At 27.4% G+C, this 10,926-nt stretch overlaps 1 protein-coding gene across 1 annotated transcript; it reads left to right on the forward strand.

Annotated features, from left to right (window-relative positions):
- The first annotated feature begins 9,266 nt into the window (after window positions 1–9,266).
- Window positions 9,267–10,334, forward strand: LOC123219892 (protein PYRICULARIA ORYZAE RESISTANCE 21-like). The gene is made up of 3 exons (XM_044641847.1): window positions 9,267–9,495; window positions 9,571–9,652; window positions 9,732–10,334. Exons 1-3 carry the CDS (start codon window positions 9,487–9,489, stop codon window positions 10,094–10,096), a joined length of 456 nt encoding a protein of 151 aa, XP_044497782.1. The 5' UTR covers window positions 9,267–9,486; the 3' UTR covers window positions 10,097–10,334.
- Window positions 10,335–10,926: the final 592 nt, after the last annotated feature.

The raw sequence follows: 10,926 nt of genomic DNA on the forward strand, positions 1-10,926 counted from the left end.
CAATAACATGTAACTATCTAGGATTCTCTCTTTCATTCTTCGATCGATGTAAGATACCAAAAAATAAAGAAACTGAGGAGAATAAATCCTTTTTTAAAGAATGAACCATTTTCAACTTGTTTAAATTGGCAATTATCAAAGGCTTGAAACTCTCACCCCCGAGGGCAAAATAAAAACATTCCTTTTTAGGAAATAAGTAAAAATTTGTACTTTTCGCATATTCTAGACTTTAAGAGAGAGACTTAATTAAATGGTTAAGGTTTTACCATTTCGATACTTGATATTCAAAAGTGCTATTAATCTTTTGCATTTTCCTTGTAATTAAACTTCAAAGTATTCTTGATTTTTCTTAGGTTCACACATAAATTCTTTGTGTTGTTTTTTTTTAACATTATCTATGGTTTATTTGCTTTCATTATGAATTCCCTAGGTTTCTGCATAACATAAACATCACAATGTAATCTACTTGACATGATTAGAGAGCTAAAGACATTGAACCAATTATACTTACATAATTGGGGTTGAAAGAATTAAAATTAGGATGTTCAAACTTCTTCATGCGGCTTCCCATGAAGGGATCACAAGGCAGGTAAAGATTTTTCATAACAATAGTATTTGAACTTGGCTTTGCTTTCAAAGACATAATCAAACCCCGTCTTTACCACCATTCCAAATGAGTCAACTTGAAAATTAAGTCAATATTGATAAGTAAAGGTTCGAATTTGATTTAAAATTAATTTAACTTTGGATGCTATTTGAGTCAATTTAAACTCAAATTGTTTATGAAAATGGGTTTAATCATTTTGCTTGAACTCAATTCATTTGATTTGAGCTTAAATTTGAGTTCAAATTGCTCAAATCAAATCTAACCTTATCTAAAAGCTCTTATACAATTATCGTAAATTCAATTGATTTAATGATTTTATACTATCAAAAGAACAATATTAATTTAGTTTGATTAAATTAAAGTAATGTTAAGTGTGCATTTATAAGAAGTACTAATAATAATTTGTTATTATATGATTTTATATTATTTACTTTTTAATTTAAAATCATTCAATCATATAATAATATATTATCATTTATATATAAATCGGTGATAAGTATACATGGTTTTTATTGTTTGAGCTAAAAAAATTTGATTTTATAATTTAGATGAGTTAAATTAACTCTAATAACAAAAGCAAATGCGAGTAAATTATATGTTCAAGAGTTAACATCATAATCTAGATAATGTTACAACTTTTATATTTCAAGTGAATCATGATTCGATAGATTATAAAAGATAATATAAACTCTCTTATAATTTTTTTATTACATATCTTAGTTTAGAATTATTTTTATCAAAATAATATTTATTGATATAAAACTTTTATTTTTCCTGTATTTTTTAAATGTATTTGGTTAATTCAATTTTTTCTTATTGAGAATGATGTTTTATTGGAACCAGATAAACTTTTCAACAGACTAAATGGTTTAAAAAATAAAACTTTCATCTTAAAAAATTTTTTAATATAAAAAACAAAACAAAAAATATTTTTTTTGTTTTATTCTAAATGTATTTTGAAGAAATAAATTTTAGAAAAGAATATAATTTTAAGCCATGTTGTCGAACTATTATTAAAAATTAAAAATTAAATATTTTTAAATCATAATGATTAATTATAATTTTTTCAAAAACAATAAAATAATAAATTTTATTGACGGGTCAATTCAATAATTAATATAAGAAATAGAACAAAAGAAATGAGGACTTGACAACATCACATGAGATGCATTTTTCATAACTTTGTTTAAAAAAAATTAACCCCGTGATAATACGTCCAATTAACCCGTGTTAGTATGAAGAAGAAGGCAACAAGAGAAAATAGTAAATGATTTAATTATTAAAATAAAAAATATAAATATATTAGTGGTTAAGGGTTGTGTTGAGGGAATAGGTGGGACATCCCAATACAAAAAGTTTCCTAATAATTACATCAACACATAAAAGAGTACAATAATTGATATAATAATGGGGAGAAAAATAGACAAAATGCAAAAGTGAAAGACTTGAGTTTTGACCATATAACAGGGGCACATTTCCCGTAACATTTCTTGCCTGTGGGAGCTAAGGAAATAACAATTTTGTATTCATTTTTCTTCTTGACTTTCCGGTCACTTCAATAATTAAATTTTGTTAGACACAGCAGAATAATGGACATGGGGGCCAGGTACCACTTCAGCGGGGCAGCATCATGACCTTCCTCCCAATGTTGTCATCGATGAGGTCACCATTAAAAATTACCCCGAATTATCTTATTTTGGAACAAAACTTTAAAAGGAGGATTCAACTGTGATATGCGATTTGATATAATTTTAACTTCTTATTGGATACAAATAACTATATCAATACATAAAGAGTATAATTTCTAGATACATTGTGAAAATATTATTAAAATTTAAAAAATTATAAATAAAATATTTTCAATTCATAGTGAAAACAAAGGCTTAATTATAATTTTCTTGAAAATAATAGATTAGTAAATTTTACCAACTAATCACTTTAATAATTAATATAAAAAATAAGAAAATACAAAAGTGGAGGGTTTGACTACATTAGATGGGGCATGTTTTTCATAACTTTGCTTGGAAAAAGATAATCTTGTGACAATACAAGTAATTTAGGTAAGCAAAGATAACTTCATCTTAAAATTAATTTAATTTTAGATTATATTCAAATTAATTTAAATTTGAATTATTTATAAAAATAAGTTTAATTATTTTATCAAATTTGACTTATTTAATTTGAATTTAAATTACTTAAATAGAATCAATTTGTAAATTCAATTGATTTATTAGTTTCATACTATTAAAATAAAAATATCAATTTAGTTTGATCAAAATAAGTGATTTTAAGTATACATTCAAAAGAAGTACCAATAAGGATATTGATGATGATTTGTCATTATGTGATTATATGTTATTTTATCTTTAATTTAAAATTATCTGATTATATAATAATACATCATCATTGATATGTAAATTGATGACAAGTACACAGTTTTTATTGTTTGAGCAAAAAAAATGATTTTATAATTTAGATAAATTAAATTAATTCTAATAACAAAAAAAAAAATTAGATGAACAAATGATATATTTAAGAGTTAACATCATAACCCAGTTAATGTTATGAGCTCTATATTTCGAGTGAATCATGATTCGATAGATTAGAAAAAAAAAACATCAACTTGCTTATAACTTCTCTATTACGTATCTTAGTTTCAAATTATTTTTATCAAAATGATATTTATTGATGTAAAAATCTTTATTTTTCTTTTATTTTCCAAGTGTATGTTATTCTTTCAAAATTTGTTAATGAGAATATTATTTTATTGAAACCTAAACAAATTTTTTAATAAACTAAATAGTTAAAAAAAATTCATACTTTCATCTTAAAAAATTTTTAATATAAAAAACAAAACTATATATATATCTATTTGTTTTATTCTGAATGTATGTTGAAGAAATAAATTCTAGAAAAGAATATAATTTCAAGCCATGTTGTTGAAATATTATTAAAAATTAAAAATTGAATATTTTTAAATCATAATAATTAATTATAGTTTTCCTGACAGTGAAATAGTAAATTTTATTTGTCGGTCAATTCAATAATTGATATAAGAAATAAAAGAAAAGAAATGAGGACTTGACAACATCACATGAGGCGCATTTTCCATAACTTTGTCTGGAAAAAGTTAACCTTGTGACAATATGTATAGTTAACTCGTGAAGATTAGTAAATGATTTAATTATTAAAATAAAAAATATAAATATATTAGTGGTTATGGTTATGTAAAAGGAATGGGTGGGACATCCCAATATAAAGAATTTTCTAATAATTATATCAACACATAAAAGAGTACAATAATTGATATAAGAATGTGTAATGGGATATAATGACAAATCACCATCAATACCCTTCTTTTGGATACATACTTACGATCACTTTAATTTGATCAAATTAAATTGTTATTTTTATTTTAATAGTATGAAACTATTAAATCAACTGAGTTTACAAATTAATTCTATTTAAGTAATTTAAATTCAAATTAAATAGATCAAATTTGACAAAATAACTAAATTTATTTTTATAAATAATTCAAATTTAAATTAATTTGAATAAAATTTAAAATTAAATTAATTTTAAGATGAAGTTACCTATGCTTATCTAAATCAATTGTACTATCATAGGATTATCTTTTTCCAAGCAAAGTTATGAAAAATGTGCCCCATCTGATGTAGTCAAGTTTTCTACTTTTATATTTTCTCATTTTTTATATCAATTATTAAAGTGACCAATCAGTAAAATTTATTAATTCATTGTTTTTAAGAAAATTATAATTAACCCTTTGTTTTCACTATGAATTGAAAATATTTTATTTATAATTTTTTAAATTTTAATAATATTTCCACATCGCGTCTTGAAATTATACTCTTTATGTGCTAATATAATTATTTGTACCCCCATAAGAAGCTAAAATTATATCGAGTAGCACGCCGTAGTTGAATTCTTTTTTTAAAGTCTTGCTTTTCTGAATAAAACAACTTGGGATAAGTTTTAATGGTGGCCTTATCGATGACAAAATTGGGGGAAGGGTCATGATCCTGTGCCCAGCTACAGTGGCTCATGGCCCCCATGTCCATTATTCTTCTGCGCCTGGCAATAGTCAAATTTATTTGCTTGGAAAAAGATAATCTCGTGATAGATAAGCATAGCTAACTTTGTCTTAAAATTACTTTAATTTTAGACCTTATTTAAATTAATTTAAATTTGAATTATTCATAAAAATAAATTTAATTATTTTGCCAAATTTGATTTATTTAATTTGAATTTAAATTACTTAAATAGAGTCAATTTGTAAATTCAATTGATCTAATGGTTTCATATTATTAAAATAAAAATATCAATTTAGTTTGATCAAATTAAAGTGATTTTAAGTATGTATTCAAAAGAAGTACCAATAAGGGTATTGAAGATGATTTGTTATTATATAACTGTATGCTATTTTATCTTTAATTCAAAATCATTCAGTTATATAATAATAAATCATCATTTATATGTAAATCGTTGATAAGTACACATAATTTTTATTATTTGAGCACAAAAATTGATTTTATAATTTAGATAAATTAAATTAACTCTAATAATAAAAACAAATTAGGTGAATAAATGATACGTTCAAGAGTTAACATTGTAACCCAATTAATATTATGACATGATATGTTCAAAAGTTAATATCGTAACCTAGTTAATGTTATAACCTCTATTTTTCAAGTGAATCATGATTCAATAGATTAGAAAAAATAACATCAACTATTTTATAACTTCTCTATTATGTATCTTAGTTTCGAATTGTTTTTATGAAAACGATATTTATTGATTTAAAAATTTTTATTTTTCTTTTGTTTTTTAAGTATATATTATTCATTCAAAATTTTTTAATATTTTGAACTTTCAACTGAAAAAAAATTTTATTGAAACCTAAATAAACTTTTTAACGAGATTTGAACTTTCAACTGAAAAAAAAATTAATATAAAAATCAAAAGAATACTTGAAAACAATATGATATAAAATATTCTTTTATTTTGAGCACTCTTATAAACAAAATTAACAAGTTTTATATCTCACGTTCTCATCCTATTACAATTTTAAATCGTGAAAAAGACCTAACTAAAATATTAGCTCTTGAATTTAAAAGTAAAAAATTTTTTTGTTGATTTATTATAGTTTTTATGATAATCACAATCTTTCCTATAATCTTTTGACTAGACTATATCATATTAGTATCAAACTATATTGATGTTTGTGTAAAACAGTTCGATATTGAATTTTTTAAAAATATTTTCTCTTTTAGAAAAATCTTGACACAACAGGCGTTTAAAGCATGAAATATATAATTGAAATAATTTCTATGAAAGATACATCCAAAACTTTAAGCCCAAGGCAGAAAAAGCTTCAGTAGCTTTTGGCTATTTTAGATTATTATTGGAGAAGGAAAAACATCCAAGACCCCTAATTAATTGAATCGATGAATCATCAATTTACGAACACACCAAACTATACATGCATGTGTAAGTGAAATGATGTTTCTGCCCTCTACCCCACCGACATTGCTCCACTCTTACCTACAGTCTTAGATTATTATTGGAGAAGGAAGAGCAGACATGGCCCCTAATTAATTGAATTGGTGAATCAGTGCATCGATGAATCGATGAATCATCCATTCACAGAGACACCAAACTATATATGCGCATGTAAGTGAAATGACGTTTCTGCCGTCTACCTCACCGACATTGCTCCTCTCTTACCTATTGTCCTACACCATTAACACTAATCCATTTCGCCGTTTCCGATATATTGCCTGGTATTTCGTTTTCTAATATGAAATTAACTGATATTTAGCTGATTGATTGACTGACAAAAAACTGATAACTGAGAGAGATTAATGGGAATGACCTCTTTTCGATTTTACGGTACAGCGTTCCGATTTCTTAGTTGTCGTCTCTTCTACCGGGAACAAAACCCATCAACTTCCTGAACCTAAATTTTACTGATTGAAAGTTATCATTAATGAAGGGTTCTTGCATGTGAATGATATTAGTAGATATGAATATGGCTTCTGCTGATCACCACTGGATCGAATCATCCTGTATCTTTCCAAATTCATACGCAAATTAACATACTAATTGAAAGACTAAGTTTGATTGGTAGAGAAAGCCACATCAAATAATGGCCCATCTGTTAAAAAAAAAAACATATTAATTGAGTTTTGTACGGAAAATATTTGATAATTAAAATAAAAAGTGTAAATATATTAATGGTTAAAGGTGGGACCTCTAATATTCATTTTTTCTTTTTTAAAGGCATGAGTTGTAAACCACACTTGAAACAATCAAACATCCCAAAGTGGATTTTTATGACTTAGATTTGATTAAAATATTCTTATAAACAAAATTAACAACTTTCTCTTTCTTTCTCACATTCTTCTCTTCTTCTTGCAATCTTAAATCTTTCCTGACTTTCAACAACTGAAACCATGGTTTATGTTCCTCAGCCTGTTTCCCAACTCGATAATCTATGTATATAATTTAAATATATAAATAATATATTATTATATATTTAAATTATTTTAAATTAAATATAAATTAATTTTTAAATACATAATAATAAATTAACCATATACTCAAAATATTATTAATAATTTGTTAAATTACGTATTGAATAACAGAATAGGTGGAGTTGTTAATTGATAAGATGGATGAGCATGAGTCAGCTTTAAATTAAGGTCGGTGCTGGTTGGACTAGTAAGGTTCTATTTTTCTTTATTAAAGTTCACCCACTCCAATTTAATACTCTAAATTATAAATTATTATATAATTAAATATTATTTATTTTTTAATTTAAAATTATTAAATTACATAATCACACGTAATCTAAATACCAAATATTGGTGGTGGGTAGGAAAAATGTGGTTGATTAGACTTAGAGGGACAGATGATAATTTTTCATGCAACACACTTAAGTCATAATTTAATAGTGCTATTAGATGATACATAGAAGTGGAAGATATCCACTATTTATATTTTCCTATAAATAGAAGTTGTGAAATATAGGAAAATAGCGAAAAATTAAGTGTAAACACTTTCCTACAGTAAGCTTTGTATTCTTTTTTGTGAGTTAATAAAAAGGTTGAAAATTTTCTCGTACATTAAACTTTCTTTTTTCACATTTTTTATTGTGGATATGTGCATTCTAGGTAGGCTGGTTAAATAGACAACTTAGTGCCACCATAAGGGTAAACAATTTATATCAACTCTAAGCCTTGTGAAAGTTAAGGGTGAATTTAAGAATATTTTTAAAGAGTAAGAGTTTATAATTTGCTCCTTTGTTCATAATGTATTATATTATTATTCGCAGTGACTAAATCACAAGCACCAATTCAAGAAACAAACGCAAATGGCACAGCAGCAGAGTGTTGGAGCACCAGGACCGTCAGATGCTGATCCCCACGGGCTATCGAATTCTAGTGGAGTAGCGGCTCACGGTCACCACATTCACTTGATCATTCCCAGATTGAACCTCAGCCTCTCTCCAGTGAGTCTGAGGCGGAAGATGCAGCTGTACCACCCGGTAAGCGAGAATTACCAACTACATGCCTAGAAATAATTTTCATTTTAATCCCATATTTATTTTATCAATAAAATTATATATATACATTTTTTAATAGATAAATAAGTACATAGATTATATGTAATCAAGTGATCAAAAGATTCTAAATTGATGATAAAATAATACCCAATTATATGATCATACAGTATTCGTGTAATTATTTTGTGTATTCAAAGTATATACATATAATATTACTATAATTTTATATGCTTTTAAAATAAGAATAATGGCTAGATTCTGAGTTGCTTAAACTCAAATTTAAGTTAGATTGAACTAGTCGAGTTCAAGTCAAAAATTGAACTCATTTTAATAAACAAATTGATTCAAATAGTAAGATTTGAGTCTATTCGAATCAAATTTAAAATTAAATACTTTTTTTAATCAAATTCAAATCTCAATTTGTCAATCTCAAACAAACTCTTTTAAATTGGAATAACTCTCAAACTAGAATCCAACTTTAGAAATGAGGTCAAGCTTATGTAAATTAATTATCGGATTTTAAATTTAAAAAATAAGAAAAACTAGAAGAATAAAAAATACTACAAAATGGATTGATTGAGTCACACTGGTTTCCATGTGCAAATACTTCTCATTTTGCAAATACTTCTCTGTTTGTGATTTCTTACTGATTTTTGCATGTGTTTCCTTTATCATCATACTCTGAATATTTATCTATCAATTGCTAAGCCAGTCTTCTATTACAGTATTGTGTTTGACTTTTTCTGTTACTCTTCTTACCGATTCTAACCTTTTTGATTGCCTTTCAGATTTACAGATTGTCTTTCGATTTGGCACTTTCTCTCTAACTTTACAGGGAGTAGACTATGATTTTTTTTAATTATGTAATGTGTCAATTTCTAAGCCTATCCTCTCATATAGTACTGTGTTCGATTTATGATTCAATTCTTATCAATACTAACATCTCTCATTGCCTTCAGGTTTACAGAGTATCTTTTCCTTAGCATTCTTTTTTTCTGACTTACAGAGATTATATTTCATTTATTTATTCATTTTATGCAATATTACCACTGTAACACTAAAGGCCGTCAACACATATCAATTGTACGGATAACATGTGCTCAAGACTAAGACTTTTCTCTACCTATAATCTGCACAATCCTCACCTAAAATATGTAGTTTGATTATTGTTCAACGTCAGTCCAATCAATATCAATCACCTAGCAGATAAGATTCCTCAATTCTCTCCCCCACCATTTCATCCATAGCTCTTATTTATTTGAGCTCGGAGGTTCAGATCTCAGCACTCACACAGATGGCAGAGGTTTGTATTCTTAAATTCTTATTTTTCTGAGATATCAACAATCTTAATTGTTCTTCATATCTGTAATTTTTGTAGCTTAAGGAAATGGTGCTGAAAGTTGACCTACAGTGTTCTAAGTGTTACAAAAAAGTGAAGAAAGTTCTTTGCAAATTTCCCGGTAAGTTTCTCTCCTTCTGTTTCCTTCTTCATAGTATTATACGCTTGATTCTGAACTTTTGGGAGGTGGGAATGGGTAGAGATACGAGACCAAGTTTACGACGAGAAGCAAAACACAGTGACAATAAAAGTGGTGAGCTGCTGTCCTGAAAGACTCATGCAAAAGATACGCTGCAAAGGCTGTAAAGTAATCAAGAGTATCGAAATCAAGCAGCCTAAAAAGCCTGATCCTCCAAAGCCACAAAAAGAGCCTCCTCCTCCAGCACCAACACAGTCCAAGCCTCCTCCTCCAGCACCAACACAGTCCAAGCCTCCTCCTCCAGCACCAACACACTGCAAGCCTCCTCCTCCACCACAGAACACTGCAAGCCTCCTCCTCCAGCACCCTGTTACTCACCTTGCTGCCCGAATTACCCCAAACCCTGTTACCCACCTTGCTACCTGATTTACCCCACACCCTGTTACCCACCTTGCTACCCGAATTACTGCAGCTACTGTTGGGGACCGTGTCATTGCAGGAGTCGTAGGGATTGCTTTTGTGAAGAAAATCCCTCAAATTGCTTAGTTATGTAACTGGATTAATGCTTGATATATTCATTGCTATGAATGTCATGTGCTTGATTACCGCGATCGATATTGTTTTTACTGAGGTCATGAATAAAATTAATCTTGCAATTAAGCCATGATTATATCTGCATGAAATTGCTAGTTAATGGTGATAAAAGTTGACCTAAACTGCTTCAAAAAGTCAAGAAAGTGTTGCGTTGTGTAAAATCCCCCGTCAGTCCCTCTTCTGAAAATGTAAGCCATTTGATTTGACTGATTCTCATAAACTTTGATATAATATACAAGTTTAAGATCAGGTTTACAATGAGAAGATTAACACAGTGACATCACATAACCAATGCATAGCAAGTTATCAAATAAATCTTAAATCTCATACTAATATTGTTTAGAAGCCTGGATGATTCAGTTTATCCAAATCATTATCTATAAATGTATTATACTTTAAACTCATCCATACATTGTCTTATTATAATTAATGTTAACCGTAGTCAATATAAAGTGGGGTGTTGTTGTTGTTGTCTAAAAAAAATATGGAAAAGATCTGTTGCAAGGGTGGTTAGTCAATCATAAGTATAGAAATCAAACCAACTGAGAAAAACAAAGATGAGGAACGACCAACAAATCATTTAAAAAACCGAAAAAAGAAGATAAACCAATTGATGATGAGAAAAAAAACCTAGATACCAAGCCTAATTATAAATCATCTAT

This window comes from Mangifera indica, chromosome 7 (genome assembly GCF_011075055.1).
Source record: "Mangifera indica cultivar Alphonso chromosome 7, CATAS_Mindica_2.1, whole genome shotgun sequence".
NCBI lineage: Eukaryota > Viridiplantae > Streptophyta > Magnoliopsida > Sapindales > Anacardiaceae > Mangifera > Mangifera indica.